General features: G+C 38.3%; 3 protein-coding genes across 15 annotated transcripts; 1 reads left to right on the top strand and 2 right to left on the bottom strand.

Moving 5' to 3' along the window:
* Positions 1–2,084: 2,084 nt before the first annotated feature.
* Positions 2,085–18,201, bottom strand: LOC148847121 (vacuolar acid trehalase). 4 transcript variants are annotated; one of them, XR_016100354.1, is made up of 8 exons: positions 17,931–18,108; positions 13,908–13,981; positions 13,760–13,801; positions 13,632–13,673; positions 13,364–13,447; positions 3,244–3,331; positions 2,397–3,167; positions 2,085–2,321 (listed from the first exon to the last, which is right to left on the bottom strand). XR_016100354.1 is itself a non-coding variant. In XM_088948342.1 (8 exons), the coding sequence occupies exons 1-8, from the start codon at positions 18,106–18,108 to the stop codon at positions 2,295–2,297; spliced, it is 633 nt and encodes a 210-aa protein (XP_088804468.1). In that variant the 5' UTR covers positions 18,109–18,201; the 3' UTR covers positions 2,085–2,294. The 4 variants fall into 4 exon arrangements, 2 of the variants coding, with proteins under 2 accessions (XP_088804468.1, XP_088804470.1); XR_016100355.1 differs by having other exon boundaries at positions 2,397–2,728; XM_088948342.1 differs by having other exon boundaries at positions 2,397–2,494; positions 17,931–18,201.
* A 236-nt stretch (positions 18,202–18,437) lies between these two features.
* LOC148847120 (Thioredoxin superfamily protein) lies at positions 18,438–22,785 on the top strand. 10 transcript variants are annotated; one of them, XM_088948352.1, is made up of 5 exons: positions 18,438–18,579; positions 19,274–19,529; positions 19,717–19,738; positions 20,465–20,535; positions 22,411–22,785. In XM_088948352.1, exons 2-5 carry the CDS (start codon positions 19,365–19,367, stop codon positions 22,423–22,425), a joined length of 273 nt encoding a protein of 90 aa, XP_088804478.1. In that variant the 5' UTR covers positions 18,438–18,579; positions 19,274–19,364; the 3' UTR covers positions 22,426–22,785. The 10 variants fall into 10 exon arrangements, with proteins under 10 accessions (XP_088804478.1, XP_088804480.1, XP_088804472.1 ...); XM_088948354.1 differs by having other exon boundaries at positions 19,713–19,738; XM_088948347.1 differs by lacking the exon at positions 20,465–20,535 and adding an exon at positions 18,783–19,036 and having other exon boundaries at positions 18,440–18,579; positions 19,713–19,738.
* An 894-nt stretch (positions 22,786–23,679) lies between these two features.
* Positions 23,680–26,915, bottom strand: LOC148847119 (S-adenosylmethionine synthase 1). Its single transcript, XM_088948341.1, has 2 exons — positions 26,697–26,915; positions 23,680–25,226 (listed from the first exon to the last, which is right to left on the bottom strand). Exon 2 carries the CDS (start codon positions 25,222–25,224, stop codon positions 24,049–24,051), a length of 1,176 nt encoding a protein of 391 aa, XP_088804467.1. The 5' UTR covers positions 25,225–25,226; positions 26,697–26,915; the 3' UTR covers positions 23,680–24,048.
* Positions 26,916–27,419: the final 504 nt, after the last annotated feature.

Raw genomic sequence — 27,419 nt, 5'->3', positions numbered from 1 at the left:
GAGTCCCGATTTGATTTTTTTTTTTGTTTTTTTTTGGTAATAGAGATTTTGTCCCGATTTGATGAGTAAATACTAATTTCATCGATTCAACAAGTACTACCCCTATAGTTCAAAGTTAAAAATTCGTAGTCCTTCGGAAGTACTTATTTTTAATCACTTATTTTAGACCATAACTACAATAATAAGCACTTGTATGTATTTCAATAATATGTTGATTTTCTATACTTTAACATGAAATTTATATTGATTTTCTATACTTTAACATGAAATTTATATTTTTCTTATAAAAATTATGAACAAATATGAGGAAGATATGATTGCTAATTGCTATAGAAGCTAAGGAATTGCCTTATAATATATGATGTTTTACTTAAAAATCCATCACCTAGGTGACACTTAGATGCCTGCTTAGGCAACTATAACACAAAATGCCCCTTGTTACCTAGCCTCACCTTGGTGCTTGAAAATTATGACTACATAAATCATGTTTCATCATTCCATTCTATTTGGTGCCTAAGGTGTAATGTGTCACTTCCGAAATATGCATAAAAAGTAAAAAGACAACTTAGGATCCATGTTCATCAGTTTAGCAAAAATTTGACTATGATGGCTAGTTTTCTCAACCCTCATTTATCTGGGTTTTGTGAAATAACACTTCCTATTTTTATGGTGAAATTACACTTTACATAGTCATAAATTATTAAAATACATGTTTCTTTTCTTATATACTGAGTTATTAAAACTATTGAGTATATATAATTCATACATTTTTAATATATTTGAATTTTGATGATATATCTGTGTATGTATCTTAATTTTTCCATTGTATCCATGCATATCTAAAATGCATTCAAAATCTAGATACATTTCTTTAAATCACCTCTTCAATATAAATGTGTGTATACATTCGATACTTCGAGCCTTGCACTCAATTTTACATAACTAAAATGTGATGCCCCCTCTTACGCCAGTGCTAGAAATGCATATAATAGTATACAAGGATAAGGGTTTGAATCACTTTTCAACTTTTTTTACTATGTATGTTATTTCTTTTAAAATATATAAGCTATATTTAATATTATATACATGCAATGATCAAAATGTTACAATGTGTCAAACCGTATTGGATGATACATATCATATCAGCTGATCATCGGGAATTTACAGGCCGGTTTAGTAGATTAGTGCGGTCAGCCCTTACCCTAGGGAATTTAAGGGTCGGGGTACCTATTACATGTTCCGGAACAGGAACAGTAAACAAGTAGGTGTTACTGTAAGTATTCAGGAAAGGAGAGCAATACAACCATTAAAACACCCTCAGGTATACATAATGGGTACTCGCTCTAAGAAATATGCGAGAAAGACACATTGGGTCACTCGCTCATTGCGTCGTAAGGCCAATCACCCTCCGCTTTTTATACATAATGGGTACTCGCTCTAAGAAATATGCGAGAAAGACGCATTGGGTCACTCGCTCATTGCGTCGTAAGGCCAATCACCCTCCGCTTTTTAGGGCTATGGGTGGTTGCCAATGACTCCATTCCCTCGCTCCTAGTTAAAACTGCCAATAACAAATATAATGGGTTGACTTTGTCCTAATATTTAAAAGAGAATGCTCACGTAGTGAGCTATTCCCTCAATCGGCGGGGCCTCACAACAAGCTACCTTAGTCCGTTCCGCTCTGTGGCACCCTGCGTTTCACTCCCCGGAAAAAGGTTAGCATGAGGGGAATGTGTATTTATTGGGAAATAATTCAGAATGAAGCATGTAAACATAAACAGAAATGGCTTCTTGATGAATAAGGCTCCAAGCATAGCCTCTGATCATGGTATTGAGCATGAACTTATTGGGTAATCTAATTGATTGGAAACTAAACAAGCATAGGGCAGATCTCCAACAGTTGGATTGTGAACAAGGATAGAAGAGTGCTAAGGATTATGGTTTCATTAGCAAGGGCATATGTGATAGATTTGGCGGTGAAACTTCATCAGATCTTTCATGTCTGAGCAATACTCCATCAAATTCAGATGGCTTAGTTTGGGACTTTAAGTAGCTTTATGATTGTGGCAAGTGATTCTTCTAGCTGGTTCCCCAAGTATATTCTCTGGATGTTCTTTGGCATTGCAGGAAGATGAACTTCATTATACAAAACTTTGATTCCGCATCTTTTTATACAAGGGGGAGTAGGGAAGTTGCATTTGGGAATCAAAACTGAGCCATGTTCAGAACATACACTGTACAACTAATGAAAAATCTCATACGCAGATATTCTTCATGTCTCTACCCAAATATTCCTATGGCGACTGTGATTGTCTTGCAGACTGCATGGAAATTAAAATTGTTCAGCAAGGCAGTACAAAGTTCACCAAAAGAATAGTTGGGTAACAGACACTTACCAGCATTTCATGGTCCCCCATAATCTCTTCAATCACCTCCTGTAGAAGTTTATTTGCACTATTAGGAACAAGGGCTGCAAATACAGCTGGTTCCAGCCCTGTGTAGAACCAGAATTAAAAAGACATCATCCCAAACCTCATGATACATCTGTCTCAAAGTTGGATCTACATCAATAAGCAATGAAGAAAAGACTACAATGTGCCCCATCTTTCTTACTGAACTTTGATACCCCCACAAGACATGTGGCCCATCCTACAATGATGGACCTAGTTTCATGTTTCTAAGTGGATCTTACCAGTTAGCCAGTTACCACCCATATAATACATGTGGCCTGCAACATTATACATATGATTGCTCAACTTGGAAAGCGAAAAACCATATCCCATGCTTTCCTTCCCCTATTCCAACAAACTATGATATAATTCATTTTTGTGTGTGTATGACAATAATACTACAAGTGTAATCTTGTCAAACAATGGTTGTCCCAAGCTCAGATGAAGGAGAAGGGTTGTGTCAGGTTGACAGCTGCAATAATCCAATATGAATGAGTCCTGAATTGTTTTACATGGCTCTTGATAGAGCATGATGTAACACAGGATTCATGTAACTGGATCCAAATAGTTGGAATTGAGGCTGTGTTGAGTAAGCATTTCTGTGTGTTTGCATGCAAATGTGCATGTGTGTATGTGAATGCATATGGTGTGTATGCACCATCCACAAACCTCTCAACAGAATGGGGCTATGAGTGTATTCCTTTTGTGCAATAACAGCTGCAATAGAGGACATAAATTTTATATATTGCCTTCATAGTAATTAGTTTTCCAAAGAGATGTAAGTGTTAAGTACCAGTTTCTGGAAATGCATCAATGAACATCATCATCTCCTCGCCACTAAGACCAGACAAGAAGCAAATCCTTGGCAGTGATTTTGCAATCTGAACAGAAAAGAGGATAATAAATTACATTACAACTGAAGAGAGTTATTGATATCTTATAAATAGTTTAGCAGCTTATGGGTTTCCCAAAACCATAAACAAAAACACTTAAAAGGACTTGGATTAAGATGCTTCAGAACACTAAATGTTAACAAGTGTTATTGTGACCTTCGATTTACTTGACGTGGTGCTTTAAAAGGAATGCAGTATTTAAACCTTGAGACTCACCTCAAAGAAAGAAAAAGCTCAAGGAAAACATTTTGAAGATCACACCTTAAAGGATAAGTGCATGCATAACAGCTTCAGGAGATTCCTAAAGTATGTGTTTCTTATACACTAGCCAAAATGGAATAAAGAGTTTCTTTCTTTACTAATATTCTATTTAGGACATTCTATAACAGGCACTGAAGTATTTGTGGTTACTTATTACGATAAAGCTTTCCTATGATTTTGCAGCTATTGATTAGAATCAAAATTTGCAATCACCTTCTGACATAAATTGATGAAATTCTATACATAAATAAATAAATATCTTCCATATATTACTGATAAGAAAATGTTTCTTTTATAAGTGATCAGAATGTATTTCCCAATAGAGAAAATTTTCTACCTCAACATTTTGATATTTCTCCATATTCAAAAGAGAAGACCCTATTGGTATTTGTCCGGCCATATGTGCTTCTTCTGCAAAGCAAGTTGTGAGACTACATACTGCTTAATAATTTCTTGTTCATCTGTTTCTATAACTTGGGATCTTCTCACTTTTTGGGTGTGGGTGGACTCCTCTAGGGGATGTGACTAGTCTTTTCTCAGATTCTTTCATATTCCTTCTTAAAAATAGGGAGAAACTTTTGAGCTAGCAGGGGCTAGCTCAAAAGTGTGCCATCTTTTCTCAGATTCTTTCATATAAAAATAGGCTATGGGGTGCTTGGCAGTTAGCACACTTGTACTATATTCCATTCTATTTCACTAATTAATAAAGGTTACAGTTACCAATTGTTACAAAATTATAGGATGTAAATATGTAGTATTAGCCCAATTAGGAATAGCTTGATTACAAGAATTATTCTTTCTTTGATTTTCTTCCTATTTTAGTATCTACAAGGCTGTATGATTTTCTTCCTTTTTTGTATCTGCAAGCTATATGATTTTCTTCCTTTTTTGTATCTGCAAGGCTGTATTATTTTCTTCATTTTTAGTATCTACAAGGTTGTATATATATGTACTACTTTCTCAATAGAAAGACAACAATTTCTTCTAATTCTTTTTCTATCACATGGTATCAGAGCTGGAGACACCAATTCCAGTCTGAAACTAATTTCTGGTTTTCTTCCCTCTGCTGCCCAAGTGAGCAGCTTTGAATTCTTTACGTTGCCCAAGTGAGCAACAGCTGCAATCTCTAGGTCACCCATTCCAAGTGACATCTGCATCTCACCGCCCCTACTAGTGGAAGCGAAATCCCAGATCGGCCTACCCACCTTCACCAATCTCTTCTTCACTTCGATCGGGAGAGGGCTTTCAAGTCTGCAACAGGTCGGAGAGTAGCACAGTAGCCTCGGTGTTACTCCTGTGGTGTTTGTTTGCCCATCAGGAAAGTCTTTCTTCTCTGTTCTTTTTATACAATTGATATTTCGGTGCTGCCAGTTGTGGTTTCTTGCTGTTTGGGTGTTGCATCTACTGTCGATTCTGTTTTATTGGCTTTGCTGGTTGTTAAAAGTTTATTTTCCTGTGTTTATGATGGCGATTGAACAAAAGAACTTGGCTATGCCTAGTGTTATCCCCATTCTGTCTAAGATCACTGAACAAAAACTAAACGCAACTAATTATTTAGACTGGAGTAAGACTGTTCGTTTGTATTTACGAAGTATCTCTAAGGACAACCATTTGACTAAGGACCCTCCTACTGATGAGACCCACACTGAATGGCTAAGGATTGACGCTCAATTGTTTTTGCAAATCCACAATTCTATTGAGAATGAGTATGTCGGTCATGTCTCTCACTGTGAGTTTGTAAAAGAACTAATGGAATATTTGGCTTTTCTGTTCTCTGGTAAAGAAAATATTTCTCGTATTTTTTATGTTTGCAAGACATTTTATTGGGCTGAACAACAGGATCAGTCTCTTCAGACCTATTTCATGATTTCAAGCACACTTATGAAGAATCGAACGCCTTGTTACCTTTCAGTACTGATATCAAAGTTCAGCAGACTCAACGTGAATAGATGGCTATTATGAGTTTTCTAGCTGGCCTTAATCCTCAATTCGATGGTGCTAAGTCACAGATTTTGTCTAATCCTAAGATTACCTCTTTAAAAGAGGTCTTTACTAGGGTCCTTCGTACAGATACTAGTTCCCATACCTCACCTGTACAACAACCTAGTGCACTTGTCAGTCAGAATAGTGGATCAACTGGCCGGTCTCGTTCTCAGAATAGTAGCAGAGGTGGCAGTAATAGTGGTTGGAATGCTGGAACTCAGGCCACAGGGGGGAGTAGTTTGCTACTATTGTCATGAACCAGGACACACTAAAAGGACTTGCCAGAAATTGCTAAAGAAAAACCAGAAATCTTCTGGGTCTCAATCAGCTCATATTGTAACTACGAGTGATGCTCCTCATCCATCGTCAAATCAGACCATTACAATTTCTGCAGATGAGTATGCAAAATTTACCCAGTATCAAGAGGCATTAAAGAACTCCTCTCAGTCCATCACTGCCCTTGTTGAGTCAGGTAAAACCAATACATGTCTTATTTCTTCTTCCTCCTAGTGGGTCATTGATTCTGGTGCAATAGATCATATGATAGGTAATCCTAGTCTCTTTTCCACTTTCCAATCACACACTTTTCCTTTTCAGTCACCTTAGCAGATGGTTCTATTTCTTTTGTCCTTGGTTCTAACACTACCAATCCCACACCAACACTTTCTTTGTCGTTTGTATTGAGTTTACCAAAATTTTCTTTTAATTTGGTATTTGTTAGCAAACTCACCCATACTCTTAATTGTTGTATCTCATTCTTTCCTGATCATTGTCTGTTTCAGGATCTTATGACGAAGAGGATTATTGGTAAAGGACGAGAATTAGGAGGTCTGTACATTTTGGATACCCAGGAATCTCAGACCATTGCCTGTTCCAGTACTTTATCTCCTTTTGAAGCTCATTGTCGGTTGAGGCATCCATCTTTACCTTTGTTAAAGAAGTTATCTCCTCAGTTTCATGATGTTTCTTCTTTAGATTGTGAGTCTTGTCAGTTTGCAAAACATCATCGTCTATCATCTGTTTCTCGAGTTAATAAAAGGTCTTGTCATGCTTTTGAGTTAGTACATTCAGATGTTTGGGGACCTTGTCTTATTATGTCTAAGACTGGATTTCGATATTTTGTTACCTTTGTGGATGATTTTTCTCGTATGACTTGGTTTTATTTAATGAAATCTCGTTCTGAGTTGCTTTCACATTTTAAAACCTTTTGTGCTGAAATAAAAACCCAGTTTGATGTGTCGTACAAACATTGCGAAGTGATAATGCCAAAGAATATTTCTCTGATTCCTTCCAGACTTACATGACTCATAATGGAATTCTCCATCAATCATCTTGTGTTGATACTCCATCTCAAAATGGAGTGGCTGAGAGAAAAAATAGACATCTTGAAACTGCCAGGGCTCTTTTATTTCAAGCACATGTTCCTAAACAGTTTTGGGCTGATGCTGTTTCTACAGCATGTTTTTTGATAGTCGCATGCCTTCCACTGTTCTAAATGATCAGATCCCTTATAAGATTCTGTTTCCTAATAAATCTATGTTTCCTGTTGAACCTCGTATCTTTGGATGTTCTTGTTTTGTTCGTGATGTTCGTCCGCATGTTTCCAAATTGGACCCTAAGTCATTAAAATGTGTCTTCCTGGGATACTCTCGTCTCCAAAAAGGGTACAGGTGTTTTTCTACTCTCTTGAACAGGTGCCTTGTGTTAGCTGATGTTACATTCCATAAACATCTTCCTTTCTTTACTGCCCCATCTACACTTGTGTGTCCATAAGAGGATGAAGATCTACTAGTGTATCATGTCACCGGTCCAAACGCTAGTGTTGTTCCAATACCCCCACCACCACCTTCTCAACCAAAACTACCTATTACTCAAGTCTATTCTCGACGACCTAATCCTCCTGTGACAAGTCCGACACCGGTATCTTCTTCGTCATCAAATCCAATGCCCAGTGATATTGATCTACCTATTGCTCTTCAGAAAGGTAAACGTCAGTGTACTTATCCAATTTCCTCTTATGTTACCTATGATCGTTTGTCCTCTATTTCTTGTTCGTTTGTTGCCTCTTGATTCTGTAGGGATTCCCAAAACTGTTCACCAGGCTTTATCCCATCCTGGGTGGCGTGATGCCATGCTTGAGGAAATTGTAGAGAAGATGGGCCGAATGGCCCATAAGTTGTTATTGTATGTTATCTCTATGTTCTTCTCTATAATGGGCCTTATTCTGGGCCCATACTCTTTTATGTTCCTCTTTTTGTAATTTCTTGTCCAACTAAGGACCTCTCTTGTAATTACTAAAAGATTAACTTAATAAAAGTGTATTAGAGAGTTAGAGGGAGGTTATGTTCGAAACACTCATCCTCTAACTCTCCTTGCCGCAACTCTCTCTTCTTCTCTAATCTCTCTTGCTAGTCTCCTTTGTTTCAAATACAGTCCCTACTTCTAGGACTGTTTTTCAACTATTACAATGTTACAAGAGAGTTATAGTCACAAGTTTTTGCTCTTCCTCTTCCTGTCCCAGTTGTGTCTCTTGACAAACCTGTATCCTCACCAAATGAGTCAAAGGAGGATCAATCACTTCATACCTCTTGTCCAGGGGACCCTATTTCTTTACCCCCTCGCCCTATCCATAATCCCAAAGTGTATCAAAGACAGAGATCCAGGAATGAGCAAGTGGTTTCCCTTACAACAGATGAAGCTCATACATTCCCAATCACAGATGAGATAACATGTACTGCTTCAACTCCTTTAGAATCATCTTTTCCAGACCTTGATGTCCCCATTGCTGTTAGGAAAGGGAAGCGGAAATGTACTGCACACTGCATTTTCAAACACCTTTCTTATGACCTGCTTTCTCCTTCATACTTTGCCTATCTCTCTTCTGTTGCTTCTAACCCCATTCCTAGGTCTGTCTCAGAAGCTCTTGGGATTCCAAAATGGAGAGATGCTATAGAAACCGAAATGGATGCTCTACATGCAAATGGCACTTGGGAGGTGGTGGATTTGCCTGAAGGGAAGGATCCGGTTGGGTGCAAGTGGGTTTTCACCATTAAATACAGGGCTGATGGAACTATTGAGAGGTACAAGGCTAGGCTTGTTGCAAAAGGGTATACACAGACATATGGGATTGACTACCTGGAGACTTTTGCCCCTGTTGCCAAGATGACATCTGTGAGGGTTCTTTTATCTCTGGCAGCTCACTTTGATTGGCCTCTCTATCAGTTGGATGTAAAGAATGCATTCTTGAATGGTGACTTACATGAGGAAGTCTACATGTGCCTTCCCCCAGGGATGTATGGGAAAGATATGCAAGGAAAGGTATGTAGATTGAAGAAATCTCTTTATGGTCTCAAACAATCTCCTAGAACCTGGTTTGAGAGATTTAGAGCTGCACTTGTTAAATTCGGCTATGTTCAAACATAGTCGGATCATACTCTGTTTGTGAAGAGAAGTAGATCCTTGGCAGTGTATCTCATTGTGTATGTTGATGACATTATAGTGACTGGTGATGATGCCTCAGGCATTCTGGCTCTTAAGTCTTTCCTCCGTACAGAATTTGAGATTAAGGATCTGGGGGAGTTGAGATACTTCCTTGGCATAGAAATTGCCAGATCCAATGATGGGATCCTTATTTCCCAAAGGAAATATGTTCTTGATTTATTGTCTGAAACTGGAAAACTGGGTGCAAGACCAACTGCAACTCCCATTGATATGAGTCACAAACTTTCAGCTACAGATGGAACTCTGTTGGAAGACAAAGGGGTTTTTCAGACTTCTTGGGAAGCTCCTGTACCTGTGTATGACTAGACCAGACATTGTGTATGCTGTCAGTTGCATTAGCCAATTCATGCATGCTCCTGCAGCAGAACGGATTTTGTGCTATCTAAAAGGCTCTCCAGGGAAAGGAATCCTATTTACCAAGCATGACCACTTGAAACTTGAAGCCTATACTGATGCTGATTGGGCTGGAAATATGGATGACAGAAGATCTACTTCAGGATATTGCAGTCTGGTGGCTGGTAATGTTGTCTCTTGGAGGAGTAAGAAACAATCTGTTGTGGCCAGATCTTCTGCAGAAGCAGAGTATAGGGCCATGGCACATGGGGTCTCGGAATTGTTGTGGCTAAGGTCCTTAATTGAAGAACTTGGGATTGATCATGACAGACCCATGATGTTGTACTGTGATAATCAGGCTGCCATCAACATTGCTCACAACCCGGTACAACATGATCGAACCAAACATATTGAAGTTGATAGACATTTTATCCGAGAAAGAATCTCCTCCGGAGAAGTGTGCCTTCCATTCGTTACCTCTGAAGGCCAATTGGCAGACTTTCTCACCAAAGGCATCTCCAAGGCAAGACTTCATCATGACACTGGCAAGCTGGGCATGATTGACATCTATGCTCAGCTTGAGGGGGAGTGTAGAGAAGATGGGCCGAATGGCCCATAGGCTGTTACTGTATGTTATCTCTATGTTCTTCTTTGTAATGGGCCTTATTCTAGGCCCATACTCTTTTATGTTCCTCGTTTTGTAATTTCTTGTCCAACTAAGGACCTCTCTTGTAATTACTAAAAGATTAACTTAATAAAAGTGTATTAGAGAGTTAGAGGGAGGTTATGTTCGAAACACTCATCCTCTAACTCTCCTTGCCGCAGCTCTCTCTTCTTCTCTAATCTCTCTTGCTAGTCTCCTTTGTTTCAAATACAGTCCCTACTTCTAGGACTATTTTTCAACTGAAATGAATGCCTTGACTGAGAATGGTACTTGGGATCTGGTCGATTTACCTACTAGTAAGAAAGCGGTTGGATGCAAGTGGGTCTTTGCAATCAAATTTAATTCTGATGGATCAGTGGCTCGCCTAAAGGCTCGCCTGGTGGCCAAAGGCTATGCACAAACATATGGAGTGGACTATTCTGATACTTTCTCCCCTGTGGAAAAATTGACTTCAGTTCGATTATTTATTTCTCTGGCAGCTACATATGATTGGCCACTTTACCAGCTTGATATTAAAAATGCTTTCCAGCATGGAGTTCTTCAGGAGGAGGTTTATATGGAGCAACCACCTGGGTTTGTTGCTCAGGGGGAGTTTGGGAAAGTTTGTCGTCTTCGAAAATCGTTGTATGGACTAAAACAGAGTCCTTGAGCTTGGTTTGGAAAATTCAGTCAGGCAATAGAGAGGTTTGGGATGGGGAAGTGCAAATCTGACCATATTGCTTTCTATAAGCAGTTCACATTTGGCATCATTCTACTTGTTGTATATGTAGACGATATTGTTATCACTGGGAGTGACGCGAAGGGAATCTCATCCTTGAAATCTTTCTTGCAGAGCTAGTTCAATACTAAAGATTTGGGGCACCTAAAATACTTCTTGGGGATTGAGGTGGCAAGGAGTAAAAGAGGCATTTTCCTATCTCAGATGAAGTATGTTTTGGACCTGTTAACAGAAACTGGGAAATTGGGAGTCAAACCATGCAATACTCCAATGCTTCCTAACCAGCAACTCACAAAGGATGGAGATGCTTTTGATGATCCTGAACGATATAGAAGATTAGTGGAAAGTTGAACTATCTCATAGTGACTCGTCCAGACATTGCTTACTTAGTTAGTATTGTAAGTCAATTTATGTCCTCTCCTACAGTGCATCATTGGGCAACCTTAGAACAAATCTTGTGTTACTTGAAAGGAGCTCATGGACGGGGGATACTGTATCGGAATCATGGTCACAGTAACATTGAGTGTTTTTCTTATGCGGACTAGGCAAGTTCCAAGATTGATCGAAGGTCCACTACTGGCTATTGTATTTTCATTGGTGGTAATCTGGTTTCGTGGAAGAGTAAGAAGCAAAGTGTGGTGTCCCAATCTAGTGCAGAATCTGAGTATAGAGCAATGACACAAGCTTCGTGTGAGGTTATGTGGGTTTCTCAACTCTTAACTGAGGTCGGTCTTAAAGTCTCAGTTCCAGCGAAGCTATGGTGCGATAATCAAGCTACGATTCATATTGCTTCGAATCCAGTTTTTCATGAACGAACTAAACATATCGAGATAGACTATCATTTCGTTCGTGAGAAAATTCAACAAAACTTGATCTCTATAGCATATGTAAAGACTGGAGAGCAGTTAGGAGATGTCTTTACAAAAGCTCTTAATGGAGCTCGGATTTCTTATATTTGTAACAAGCTGGGCATGATTGACATCTATGCTCTATCTTGAGGGGGAGTGTTACGAAATTATAGGCTGTAAATATGTAGTATTAGCCCAATTAGGAATAGTTTGATTATAGGAATTATTCTTTCTTTGATTTTCTTCCTATTTTAATATCTACAAGGCTGTATGATTTTCTTCCTTTTTTGTATCTGCAAGGCTGTATGGTTTTCTTCCTTTTTAGTATCTACAAGGTTGTATATTTATGTACTACTTTCTCAATAGAAAGACATCAATTTCTTCTAATTCTTATTCTATCACAGCTTGACAGTTGGCACACTTGTACTATATTCCATTCTATTTCACTAATTAATAAAGGTTACGGTTACCAATCATAGAGATCATTTATATATTTTCATCTGAAAAGGTAGTCAGTCCTCATTTACTTCGTTGTTTATTAAGAAAGAATCAGGACTGAAGACCTATGATACTTAAGTACCTGTACATGCCTAGCAAACCAACTTTGGGCATTCTACATACCTGATACAAATATACAACAATAGATATGCATGGACATTTGTACAGAATACTTGTAGCATTAACACTTTAAAAAGACTAGCACAAAGGCACATGCCATGCACATTGCAACTAAAGATAAAAGGGGTGAAAAGCTCAAAAGGCATTTAGATTTTGAAATTTTGTTTACTGTACTTCTTTAAATGTCTTAATTCAATGATTAATTTAAAGATTATATTTGGATAATCATTGTTCACAGGTATTGTCATTTTATGATAATATTACAATATTTTATTCAACTTTTATGGCTTGGGCGGGAAGTCAACACAAGTATTAGCATTATATAGTAAAACGTAAAAGGGTAGGTTTTAATAATCATACTATGGAATTTTTTACAAGTTTAATTAAATTTGACAAGATGTAAGTACTGAGAAATAACACTTAACTTCAAGAACTAGATATACAAGCATGACATGAGCAAACAGGCATTCAATCCTGAGAGAGGCCACTTTGAGCAAAAAAAATGCTAAAGGATCAGACCATATCCAGTCTACCCCTCCCAAGACCACAGACAGCTTGGACCAATGTTGGGCAGTGACCCTTTTAACTGTGTCCAAGATCTTATGAAAAGGAGAGTTGTATTTTATCCCTGTTTCCCATATCCCTTTCCATGTGAGAATACACATCTGGGTATCATAGCTCAATTAAGCCTTTACATCTAGAGGAACTAGCACTGTCTTTACATGAATTTTAATCCACGTGCATGGTGGGAGAAATATATACTCCATTATTACTTTGTTTGAATTTTACTATACTTCAAATTTTTATTTCAGTTTTCTTACCGAGGATTGTGAGGGTTAAACCACAAACATCTGGAGGTCTGCAGGTTCTTGTGCTTATTCTGATGCTTTCACATTTTAAAGCACTAGTTTTAAACCTTTTAAAAAAAGGCTTTGACTTAAACCTGGACTAGCTGGAAAAGGAAAAATCTTAATTGAATATAGGAAAGTTTTGTCACTTGTATATCCCTTCTCCAAGACAGAAAAATGTGGATAAGATACAAAAGAGATGGAAAACCAGATAGTTGAAACCAATAAACAGGTAAAAAATTGGACCTTCACAGTCTCCAAATTGGATTGTTCAGTATGTATTGCTTGCCAAAGTGAGTGAGGAATCATGTCTTCAGTGCAATAAATAACCTATGATAAAATGAAAAGTTAGATTCAAATTCCGTTTAATAATCCAATTAATGAAGTGGAGCCGTAAAGAGGTGTTATATAACAAATATCTTCCACTTCAAAAACTTTTGGTACTAAAAACGAGAGAAAAGAAAGGCAAACTAAAACATTAAAGAAGAACAAAATAATACTTGCTACAGGTTACCTTGAGAAACTCACCATCCAACTCTTTTAGAAGTTGTTGTATCTGCAAAAACATATACATGAATGCAGTTAAAAACCGATTAGATAAATAGAACATTAGCATTAAGAATAAATAGAATTAGCATTTACCTTCACTGCTTCCTCCAATTCAAAACCCAACAACAACAAGGCCTGTAAAAGAAACAGTAAACTCTTGAGGTTCATTTAGATTTTCTAAATGGAGAATGCAGAAATGTTCATAAAAAAACAACAATGAGTGTGGAAATAATGAACTTACAGGTGGACCATATCTAGGATCATCAGCATTCAGAGGAACAAATTTTGAGTCTTCAATTAACTCACTTGGAACTCCTGAATCATAACACAACATGGAAAGTCATTATCTATATACAAATAAAAGCAATAAAGAGTATCCTTGTAATTAACATTACTTTGCTAATCACAAAGCATTTTACAGTACATGGGAAGAATGACACATCTAGGGGTGCAACTTGGGTGGGCCCAACCTGAGCCTGAAATGGCCCGGCCCGAAATTTAACACAGGCTGGGCTTGGATTTTTGGTCCTTAGGCTAGGCTTGGGCCCAAGAAATTGGGATTTTTTTTTTTGGGCCGGGCCTAGCCTTAGGTAGCCCAAACCCGGCCCAACTATATACATATGTATTTATATGTTAGTTTTGCATACATATATACATAAATATATGTATACATATTTTCATAAATACATATATGTATAATTTTAGAGTAGGTTCATTGCCAACCTGAGCCCGACGGCCTCGGTCCAGGCCTGAGCCTAACCCAAGTGCATCAAATTACAGTGCGGGCTGGGCTCGGGTTGGGAAAATCAGACTTGATCTCGGGCTTGGTCCAAGCTCGGGCCTTAAGCCCAAATTTTAGGGTCAGGCCCGGTTTGACCATAAACCCAACCCAACCAGCCCGACTTGCACCCCTAGACACATCCCCCTAAAAAATGCCTTGGTGTCAAAATATTCTATTTTTCTCCAAGACATCTGCCCCTGGTCTTGAGAGAGCATATGGGAAATAAGTTATCAATGTGATCTAAGATATTAAATTAAAAAAAAAAAGAAAAAAAAACTAAGCTCATTTAAATCTTCTGTTTGTTGTATTTGATCTAATACAAGTCCGTAACTATAACCCTTGCAAATCAAGTGAGGGCAAGATGTTATCCCATAGGGTTGCATTGACTTCATATCATGAATTGTCTTTAATATAGAAGATATGCATGCAAAATTTGTAGTCTTGTGAACTGGAAGAATGTTAAAGAGCATAGATCGCCAAATCCAAATAACAGTAGACTGCCAAAGTTTTGTTGTTTCACAAGTTTATATGGAACTCTAAACATATTGAATTGGCTAAAGGTTTTTTATGTTGGCGGCAAACCATAGTTTTTAAGGCGCCAAGGCGAGGCTAGGCGACGGGGGGGCGCCTAGGAATGGATTTTTTTTTAAGTAAAACCATATATCCTAGGGTAGTTCCCTCGGTTCCATAACCATCTTTCCTTAATAATTATCCATAATTTTCATAAGAGAAGTATTCATGTTTTAAGTTTAGAAAATCAACAATTTATGAGAAAAAAAGGAACAAAGGAAAGAAAATTCAAAAAATAAAATGGCTGAACCCCTACTTTTGTTATAGGAAAAGAAGAAAAGAAAAGGTGGAAGAAGAAGATCTGTAAGAAAAAAATGTGCTGATTAGACAAAATTTTAAGTTCTTCCCTTGCTTATTGGTTCAGGTTGTGAAATCTTTGAGGATTCAATCAAGGATCAAAACTTCGATACAATACGCCCCGTATCGGGTGTATTGGATTGTATCTTTGGTGCCCCAATACACATGTTTACAGGTGTTTTTGGGAACCCATTTTTTAAAATTATATATATATATATATATATATATATATATATATATATATATATATATATATATATATATATATATATATATTTTAAAAATGAAACTGAAAACCAAAGAAATAAAAAAATAGGGGGAGTATCGTTATAAGTACTGATACACCTCTGCCGATACACATAGGTGTATCAATACTCTGAACCATGGCTTCAATACAGCAGTTAGCAATGTCCGTGTTGATTAAACCCTAACAAATAAGAAAATAATAAAAAGAAATTAGTACATAAACACATAAAATGAGTATTCTAGTTTAATAATGCCTATTTTATAATTATAATGTCAAAAAATTAAAAATATAAAAGTATTTTATAACATAGTGCACAAAACTACTTGGCGACTAGGCGAGGCGAGCCTCCAAGGGCGCCTTGTCGCCTAGGCATCACCTAGGCGCCCGCCTAGGCGTCGCCTTAACAACTATGCTGCCAACCCGATACAACCATCCCCCTTCATCTAGGCTTAGGACAGATAGTGTAAGGCAAACTAACATTGGTGGAGTTACATGGACAAGAAGATACGCCTTTTAAAAATGCAAACTAGAAAGAAAAGAATGATAAGCCAAGAAGGCATTTCAATAATTAAATGTGTTGATCATGATTAGATTGCAAAAGGTTCCCTTCAAAAAAGGCATATATATTGGATTTTACCAAAAAGTTCCATAGTGTTATCAACTTCTTATTTATAGATCAAAACCTACTCATGACTTGAAAAAGATAAGTGCTAGTTGTGATGCATTTATTTTACTAAAGACACCATCAAGATTCTCTTCAAGGAACAACATGAAGTTTTTTCCTTTTTATTTTTTGAACCAACATCCTTATAGAGTGGTTAATAGGGGTGGCCACAAGCTGAGCTCTTCACAAGCTATTCAAGCTCGGCTCGTGAAAAGCTTGGCTCGACTCGGTTTCAACTGAGCTTCTAGCCGAGCTCGAGACTAATAAAGCTCGGCTTGTGAGGCTCGCGAGCCGAGCTTGAATAGTTACATAGATAATAATAATAATAATAATGATAATAATAATAATATTATTATTATTATTTTATATATATTATTTTTATTTTTATATATAATAATAACTAATTATTATAATTCTTAATTTTTTAAATATCAAATAAAAATATTATATATATATTTTTTATTTTTATAAAACATTTTTCTCAAGTTGAGCTTGAGCCGAGCCGAGCCGAGCTTGAGCTTACGAGCTTTTGACTCGAGTTGAGCTCAAGCTCAAGGTTCTAGTCAAACCGAGCTCGAGCTCGAGCCTTGTACTACCTTGGCGAGTCAAGCTCGAATAGCTAGCTATTCGGCTCGGCTCGGCTCGAATCCACCCCTAGTGGTTGCAAAATGCAATGCCTATTAGTTATTAATAATAAAAATCCCAACACACACTACATGAAGAGGGAGTTATTGATCTAAAAATGTACTTATTTTGCATCTAAAACAAAAGGCAAAAACCATCAAATAAGTCCTTACATAATCTTGAACACAAAGGTGAGAAACTTAAGCCTCAAGAAAATCTTAATACAATTGACATTGATATAGGCCTAAATATATACATGTTTTAGAATTCTACAGTACATAAACCGATACAATCAGCATTCAGCAAGGTTCATATTTGCATGCTGGTTAGACTATGTATCACTTGATTCCTGAACTATAGGAGGAAACCATATGACAGAAGATCATTGGAGTATTCTGAAAATCTTATAAATTGAGTCAAGCCCCATATGCCTAGTACCAAAGAAGATACACATCTCTTAATCACCCCCCCCCCCCTCCCTCCTCTTCCGTGGTTGTGTCAATCCCTTCGCACTATGCTAGCCTAATTTTAAGCCCATATACCTGCAATCTCAGTGTTGCCATTACATTATCTTCTAATTTAGTTATAGACTCGACTCTAATATGTTTACTTTGAATGGTTTCTTATAAAAGAGTGTTCAAGTTCACATAGCCGGATTTCCATTACTTCTCATTCATAAATTGTTGCATGGATCCTTTACTTGTCCCTGAACCTAGCAAAAATATCTTTGATCAGCTTCATTTTGACAGAATTCTCCGAATTTTCATTGTTCGTTTTCCTTTTACTCTGTATTGCAACAATTTATTAAATATAAAAATATAAAAACCCTCTATAATAAGTAACACCTTTCCAGGAAAAATCTTCCCCCAGGAAATGATTTTTTTACTTGAATACGAGCCAGCTTATCTAACTTTATCGTCAACATTAATTCACCAACATAAAACAAACAAAAATGGAAGAATTTAAAAGGAAACAAAGCTCAAATACCTTCGATTGCAAGCTATTTCATACAAACAAAGTGAAAAAGTATAATGAATTTAATAAACGAAAATCAGGGAAGACTGGAGAAATAAAAACATACCATCAGTAGCTGCTCTGCACACACTATTGAGCTTTAAGTTATGGGCTAATGTGGACCTTCGCGAGATTAGAGGATGGCTTCTGGGATTTGAAGGTGCCTGACGCTGAAAACAGTTTAAATAACGATTAGCAGAGAAGCCAAGGCAAAAGCTTTGCAACGTCAGGAGATTAGAAGCCATGACTCTCTCTCTCTCTCTCTCTCTCTCTCCCCCTTGAGACTCTCCGTGGGTTTATCAGATTAGAACCGCGCCCCAATCTGAAAAATCGATCATGAATTTACGAAAACACCCTTTCTCCTCACTCTTGAATCTTGATCATGGGCTCATGGCTAAGAAATATCTGAAATCAGGGGCCCACCAATGATCATTGATCACATCCATCTATTAACTCCTCTCTTAGTTTGTTCCATTGTCTTTCCAACGAAACCATCAAGGCTCAAACCCTAGTGATTCAAACCCACCACTGCCTTTCAACTGCAAGCTGCTTATCCCACCGGCACTGAAGTGTTCTGCCATTCGTCACCAACATTTGAGGCAAGTCTATCGCCAATGACGACGTTGCAAGTTGTAGCAGGTGGGAATGGTAGTCGTCACTAATTCCTCTGACATCGTGTGCAAGCAAGTTGATGAATGATTTACTTCAGTCTTCACGTAAGTAAATTTGATTGCAGGATTCTTTGCAACCCCTTTAAGCAGATGCTGCTCAGAAACCACTCTAGCTTCGTACCATTTCCTTTTTTCCTTATTTAATGTTTTTTTGCTTTTGCTCTGTAATATTTTGTCTTGAGATGCCATTAATGCACAAACAAACTTCTCTTCCAAACCATACTCCGTGGGCCTGGGGCATTCAACAGTTGAAAAACCACACCAGTTGAGAATAGTTGATTTAAAGGCAATTTCCAAATTACGATAAAGGAATCGAGTTTTGAGCATTCAGAGAAGATCGGTGTAAAAGTTTTTACAAGCTAAAACGCAGTTCCGCTCGAATGTATAACCAGAAGCAACAATTTCTGGATCCGCCATTAACAAACCAAAAACGAAAAACACACATTACTTGGGAAGTTGCTTCATTTCGGCTTTCGAGGTGCCATGCGAAGACTGGAAGGGGGTCAGTCGAATCACTTGTTCCTCCCACTCTCCATTTCTACAATTATTTTTCTAGCATATTCTCTCTCCTTCCAGACTATCTGGTTAAATTTTTGAGTCTCATCTCAGAATTCCTCTGAGTTAACGCCTCTCTCTATTAGTTTTGCGCAAGCTCTAATTAGTATAGTACACGTACTAAGGACAGATGGCATGAAATAATGTTGTTGCCGCAATATTACTTGCATTTTATTACTAGCAGATCCGGAGTCGCTAAACTTTACCATCTGCGGTCTACTCGAATCTCAGAAGTCGAAAGCTTTCTGTGGTTTGTTGGGTTTTAGGGAGAAACAATGGAGGGTAGAGCTGGTCCGGGTGGCAGTGAAGAGGAACAAAAGGGAGGTCTTCAGGGAACAGGCTTGAATCTGCCAGCCAACCTACATGGAAACCTGAAAAGCGCTTCAAGCGATGAAAATCTGAAAGAGATTCTGCAAAATATCAAGTCTTCCAAAACTCCTGTAAGTGATTGTTACATTGTTTCAGTTTCTTGTTTATGTTTGAGAACTGGGTTTTTTCCTTGCTACGTAATTGGTTCTGAGCTCGGTATCCATTTGTTGGTCTACAATCTTCTCTTTCTTTATATTTTCTTTTTTTTCGTTTAAGAAATGGACTTATTAATGGTTCTGTTAATCTGTGTGCAGGCAGTTATCAACTATGGTGCATCTTGGTATGTTGTTCTTCCCCCACGCTATCCCCTACTTTTCTTATGGAAGCATATATTATTAGGTAATGGTGAAAAATCTATAAATAATTTAGATGATGGAAAGGCATTTTAAACTTACAAGAATTCCAGAGCCTTTAGAATGTCTAAGAGGGAGGGATGCAGATTCCTAGATGGTGATTGATTTCATTTAGAAAACAAAAAGAGACAACATAAATAAAATGTTTAAAAGGTTAAAAATCTTGTTACATAATGCAGGAGAACTAAGGATTTTTATTAGAAATGCGGAGAAGATTTTTATTGTTAGAATTGGAAGAAATTTGATATTAAGAGTTGTCATGTGACAACTAATTGGGACTCTGATAAACCTGCCTCATGAAACAAAATGAACGCCCTCATTCACTAATCCATCATGCAGCTGCAACTACAGAACCAATTTCCATATTTGTCATTTTCAAAAAAAAATCCATATTTGTCCTCTTTAAAGAAAATTTGGAATACCTCCACATAAGAATGTAAATATGAATAACCAAATCACTTTGTGAGAACTCATCATGAAAGGTTTATTGTTGAAGGGTCTTCAGTGGGATAAGGAACAACAACTGTTTAGTTCTGTTTAACTAATTTGGGTTGAGGAGGACCTCTTCAAGCAATCCCATACAAGCATTATAGGCTAATTTGTGAGGTGCAAAGTCTTCGTCAGCAAGTTCTGACCTGTATCTGTCTTTTCAGGATCCCAGAGGCACAAGCCACAAGCGCCCTTTAAGAAAAAGACGAGGGTCTATGTATCTGCTTCAGTAATGGTTGGTTTGATTGCCAGTAACATATTCTTTCACGGATTTAGGAGGTTAATCCAGCAAAATTCTAAGTGCTCCAATGTTTTTTGGGGTGTAGTTAGTGCTTCACAAATTGAACCCACTATTATTGCAGATGGGACGAGCAAACCCACATAATTAGGAAATTTAGCACTTCAATACCAATTCTCTGGGGATTTTCATCCCTGACATCTTCTGTGACGCAATGTCTAGGTTGGTCGACAGACATGTACAGCCCACCAAGAACAAGTGCCAGCAGAGGGTTAATTTGTGAGAAACGGGAAGAAGGATATGCACATGGAGTGGTGGGTGCAATAGACTTCTAAGAATCTATTGCAGATGGGACAAGCAAACCTGCTGAATTTGGAAAATTAGCACTTCAATCCCAATTGTCTAGGAATTTTCATCCCTGACATCTTCTGTGACACATAGCAAGGCTGGTTGTCAGACATGTACAGCCCACCAAGAACAAACACCAACAGAGGTTGATTCATGAGAGACAGGAAGAAGGATATGCACATAGAGGGGCGGGTGCAAAGGCTTTTGCAGATGGGACAAACAAACCCACTGAATTAGGAAAATTAGCCCTTGAATACCAATTGTCTAGGGATTTTCGTCCCTGACGTCTTCTGTGACACAATATCAAGGTCAGTCGTCAGACATCTACAGCCCACCAAGAACAAGTACCAACAGAGGTTGATTCATGAGAGACAGGAAGAAGGATATGTATAGAATGGTGGGCGCAATAGACTTTTAAAAATTTATTACAGATTGGACAGGAAAACCTACCGAATTAGGAAAATTAGTACTTCAATACCAATTGTCTAGGGATTTTCATCCCTGACATCTTCTGTGTCACAATGTCACGGCTGGTTGTCAGAGATGTACAGCCAACCAAGAAGCACCACAGGGGTTGACTTATGAGAGAGGGGAAGAAGGATATGCACATAGAGTGAATGAGTGATGGGGTACAAAGACTTAAAAATCTATTTTGCCAGAAAGTCATGATACCGGAAGGGCTTTGACAACCCCCCCCCTCCCTAGTGAATTTGATAAATAACCACCTGTTTGGTTACCGTTTTTATGATACCAGTTGATTGGGAGCCTGACAGTTAATCCATCTGGCATGAATTTCAGCTTATTACATGGATATGTTGCTTTGTCGTTCATGTTGGCAGTTGGTCATGAAAGGGTTGCTGCATGTAAAGCAAGCCAACTTTAAGTCATGCTTGCTGCCTGCATGTGAATTGACAATTCACAGAGAATTGTGTTTTGCTGCCTGCATTTATAAAAGGAGTATGCTCTTTGGCAATCCTTTAGAAGTATCATAAATGTCCCTTGATACTGGACAATCACCAAAAATATCCCTTGATACTGGACAATTTTGATAATGGTAGGAGAGTAAAAATTGTGCAACCACTTAAAAAATTGCATTCAATGTTTGATGATGCTTCAGGGGCCATTTTTTCATCTTGTTTTTTGGTGGGGAGTGGGGGCATAATTGCTTTAGTCAAGTTATAGTCTCCATGCTTCACTGAGAGTATATCATGCATGAGTTGATAGTTTGGGTAGTTGTGCTTCAGCAACGGGTTCAGGAACTGAGTTGCATTGCATAGCCATGAAACATGCTACAAATGGGAGGGTCATTGTTCTTTCTTTATTTGCTAAGACCTAAGAATCATTAGCATACTTCTTAAATGCAATAATATGGACTGTTATTGGGCATCAGATAACATCAAACTTGCAATCCGTTATGTATGAACCTTGCCAACCTGAGAGAATCTATTTTTGGTTATCCTTTTTTTGATGTGCACAAGAGAACATGAGTTGAAGTACTTAAATTAGTCCATCCATTTTTTTCAGGTGTTATATCTGTAGCCAGATCCTCCCCACATTTTGCAAGTTGAGCAATGATTTTCCCAAGCTTTCATTTGTATATGCAGATATTGATGAATGCCTAGAAACAACTCAGCACATTCGCTACACCCCTACCTTCCATTTCTTCCGAGATGGTGAAAGGGTTGATGAGATGTATGGTGCAGGAGAGGAGAGGCTGCACGACAGACTCTGGTTGCACTGCTAAGAAGCTCATGCCTGCACCATTTACCATCTACAGGTAGCTCAAGATACCGTTTAGCTGGAAAAAAAAAAAAAACATTCCAGTGCATGTACTAATGAATGTTATGCTACTTGTGATTGACTAGTTTTAAGAAATGGTTGACAAATTGATTATTAGAACTTGCTTCTTCAAGGCGTGAGAGATATCACTATTGCCATTAAAAAATGCAGTGAGGAAGAAAAGGACATCCTTACAAGTCAAAGTAGCGACATGTATCGGTCGATACATATCGTATCGGGGGCACCTCGATATGCCCCTACAGAGGGTGTATTGGGGTCCTGACCGGTTCAGGGGGTGGAGGAGCCTTAAACCAGCCCCCTGAACTGGTTTTGAAAATATATATATAGAAAAAGTAAAAAAAAAAACTGATACTGCCCGATACGCCTCTACCGACATATCAGGTGTATCGATATTTAAAACCTTGCATCCTTATAATATTCATACAAGCAAAACGTCATTCGGTTGCTGGTTTCAAGAAAAGCCACCTCGTCACAGAAATTAAAAAATATATATATATATATATATATATTAGAAATTAGGTCCGATGGGATAGCCTTAATACCAGAGACCCTTAAGTTGGATTGAAGAAGGCACAGATCATGACCATGACACCGGTCGGAAAAGAGGGCACTATCTATAATCTTCAAAACGGAAATGGCATATTAAACTGGATCTTTTGATAGAAGATATATTTCTCAGGTGGATTCATTAATGGGAAAGAGTATCCGATCGGGTCCGAATTACTCCTTCGGTTTTATATTATACTATATATTCTAAATAAATAAATTAGGTCCGATGGGATAGCTCTCCTCTCTCATTCTCTGTAAGGAGTAAAACTGGTCTTACATAGTATTATCATATTATGCACAGGGAGATGTTCCCACGGAGATGGTGTGTTGTGGATAAACGTGGGTAAAGTTATTGCGGCAGGAGATCCGGAGTGGCTTTGCCAAACATTGGATGGCATATGAAAAGTGAAAATTTGAATTTAAAACTATATAAAAAGAAAATAATGCGGATAACTTCATGCTTCAATAGCTTCACGTGAGGAAGACAATGATGCATGCAATTTTTTTCTATTGAAAATTGATCAATTATAAGAGAGAGAGCTCCCAAAAGCCCCAACGACCCTAAATGTTTTGGCAGAAAAAAGAAAAAAAAATTACTTCCCAAAGCAAGGAAAACAAAGACAGAAGACAGATGCAGTGAATTCTATAGGTCCCCTAAATCAACTACTACTGAGCTGCAGTTCCTCGTGCACTAACTGCTCTAGAGTGTAGAGTCTGGATCCTTGAAAATTAACTCCTTACTAAATGTATGCATAGATGCTCCAATCTTGTTCCCTAGGAGAAGAGGGGTAGTTGAACCACAATCATGGCAACTCAAGCTTTTTCGTACTTGAGGAGCTTGACAGTCTCCCAAGTGAAATCTGGGTCATCACGACCAAAATGCCCATAGGCTGCAGTCTTCTGGTACCTGAAGTTGCCTCCTCTTTTAAGGTCTAGGTTAATTGCAATCATTCCTGGCCTAAAGTCAAAGTTCTCCTTGATCAAAGCCAATATATCTTTGTCTGGAATCTTCCCGGTCTTGTATGTGTCCACGAACACAGATAATGGCTCAGGCACACCAATTGCATAAGAAACCTGCACAATGCAGCGACGAGCAAGCCCTGATGCCACCACACTCTTGGCAGCCTGCCTAACAATGTAAGCACCACTGCGGTCCACCTTTGTTGGATCCTTCCCTGAGAAAGCACCTCCACCATGAGCACCCCATCCACCATAGGTGTCAATGATGATCTTCCGGCCAGTGAGCCCAGCATCACCATGGGGTCCACCAATGACAAAGCGACCTGATGGGTTAAGGTGGAAAATGGTCTTGTCATCAAGATACTGGGAAGGGATAACTGGCTTGATTACATGCTCCTTCAGATCCTTTGCAATCTGATCGTTAGTCACAGTCTCGTCATGTTGAGTAGAGATGAGCACAGTATGGACCCTAAGAGGAATCATGGCACCACCTTCATTTCTATACTCCACGGTTACCTGGGTCTTGCCATCAGGCCTCAGCCATGGGCAAGTTCCATTCTTCCGCACTTCAGTGAGCTTAGCACCAAGCTTGGTGGCAAGGACATGGGTGAGTGGCATCAACTCAGGAGTCTCGTCTGTTGCATAGCCGAACATGTGACCTTGGTCACCAGCTCCTATTTCCTCAGGCTTCTTTGTGAGGTGACCGTGGACACCCTGGGCAATGTCAGGGCTCTGCTGCTCGATGTTAACAAGAACTTTGCACTTGTCAGCATCAAGACCTACATCGGCCGACACAAACCCAATGCCTCTGCAAGTGTCACGGACAATCTTCTCATAGTTGACCTTGGCCTTGGTGGTGATCTCACCGAACACCATGACCATGTTGGTCTTGGTGCAGGTCTCACAGGCAACCTTGCTGTCGGGGTCTTGTTCTAGACAGGCATCAAGGATGGCATCAGAAACTTGGTCACAAAGCTTGTCAGGGTGACCCTCATTGACAGATTCAGATGTGAAGAGGAAGGTATCCATTTCTGCATCAGGACAGAGTATTTGCAGATAACCCAACTAGGTTAGAAAAAAAAAAAAAAAAAAAACAAAATAACTACTACCATTAGAAGAAGAAAAAAGCAAGTAGAACACATGATGGGGCATTTGAAGATAACGCATTTTCTACATTAGGAAGGCTTGCAATCCAAACAAAGCATGTCAATCAAACAACATAAGTAACATAAATGAAGAAATTGATAAAATATTCCCGTTTCATTATTGTAGTTGGATAGAATAAGCAAATGCGTCTGGATTTGAATTTTTTATTTGAACGAAACGCATCTCTTTTTTTTTATTTCAGATGTCAATTTAATTATGGTCAAACCAAAGATTCTCCTGAGCTTAAAACAATGCTTTGCACAATTATTTCATTCTATGATTATCTCCTTCACAAAATTAAATTCAGATCCCTATCCCTAGTTCTGAAAGGCCAATAAAACACGTAGTCAGGCACAAGAAAAATATCAAGCAAATCTTTGTCTAAAAGAAAATATTGCTCTAGAGAGAGCAGTGTGGAAGAACAGGATTAATATAATTAACCCATGTATGAAGGATAAAACAGGCCGCGATGATGAATTTATGACAATTAGAAGATCCCTACTTAAACTCCATGGTTTTGATCATAAAAAATGTTACTTGACTGGTTCAAAATTCTCCCACCTCGCTTGGAAAATATTTAGGTTCTGGTATAAGAGAGATTTCACAATCACGAAAATACCGTATGTTATCATCCTGTACTTTGAGAAACATATTGAAAGCTTCCTGTCCACCAAGCTTCTAAAATCAAAAGATTGTTTTTTATTTCCAAATGAATTGAGCGATTCTGTACGTTGCTTGATTTCACAAGGAAGAAAACTTAAAATAATCGTATTATCTGGGAAGGAAACCTTCACCAAATGATAGCGATCTAATAAGACATGCGCATGAGTATACTGTCCCACACAAGATATATAGATTCAGGTAATAGATGAAGTTAATCTGAAACTAGAATAGATATCTGAAGTATGAAACTATCAAACATTGAAAATGTACAGATCAGTAGATCTAGCAACGGAAATCATCCTAAACAAGGAAAACCATGGTTGTGAGTATAAATCATTTAAAGCAGTCAAAACATAGCAATGGAGAAATGCCAGACTTCAGATATACCGAAATTAAGCAGAAAAATACAGTTCAGAGGAAATTACAATGGCATATAAATAAGCATGTACTTTTATTAAATTGAATCTCGAACAAAGATCACTTAAGATGAAAGAAAGCAATACAGTTAGCCAGTTACTAATAAAAATAAAACAACAACAAAAATAAACCAATAAAACCGAAGCACCAACAAATGCAGTGACAATTGAGTGGTTTTCAAATGAAAATTTAACAAAAATGGCAAGATCTAATATTCTATAAAAGAAACCAAGAATCAATCGATCGGATCGAGAAACAGATCCAACAGCGTGTACCTTTCTCTCTTTCTCTTGAACGAGGAACGCGAAGAAGAAAGGGAAACAACGAAGAGAGAAAGAAAGATAAAAAAGATCCAAAGGGAACGAGTATATAGTCGAAAGGAGGGGAGGAGTATTTATAGGAATCCGAAGACGAAGGTGGTGGTAGGACGCAGTCTCAGTCTGACTCGCTCCCCTCAACTTCCGTCCTTCGTGAATTCTGATACAAGCTTGCTCTGTTCCCCTTGTGTCTCCTCCATTTTACTTCTGCCTGCCACGTCATCCACGTGGTCCCCACCTTTCTAGTTGGATGTTGTCGGCAATTTGGCATATGCTTTGTACTTAACCTTTTTTGGTTGGTGAGTATGATTTTTTTTCTCATTTTTCATCCGAAATAAAGATTCTTTACTTCCCATTAAAAATAAGATTTATCTGCATTCCGGCTCAACTGTACAGTGTTTCAATTTATTAGGCCCCACTGTGGTATGGTTGAAATCACACCAAGCTCAACGATATTTTGCACTGGCATAGACAGTGGATGATGAATCCGGATCACCTCACCTGCCAACAAAATGCGTTTCAATACTCTTCCAGCAGATCTGACACTACGTATCTGGACTATGGGTTAGGTAATCCGATGGGCTGGCCCGGCTTGATCCATCTTAAATCGAGTTTAGACAAAATTTTAAGTTCATGGGCTTGGGTTTTCCTAAATAAGTTTGGCTCAAGCCGGGCCCAGTA

This window comes from Nelumbo lutea, chromosome 6 (assembly GCF_056320005.1).
Source record: "Nelumbo lutea isolate HS-2025 chromosome 6, American lotus-T2T, whole genome shotgun sequence".
Classification (NCBI taxonomy): Eukaryota; Viridiplantae; Streptophyta; class Magnoliopsida; order Proteales; family Nelumbonaceae; genus Nelumbo; species Nelumbo lutea.
The sequence above is the reverse complement of the archived record's forward strand: the minus strand, read 5'-3'. Positions and strand labels throughout refer to the sequence as shown.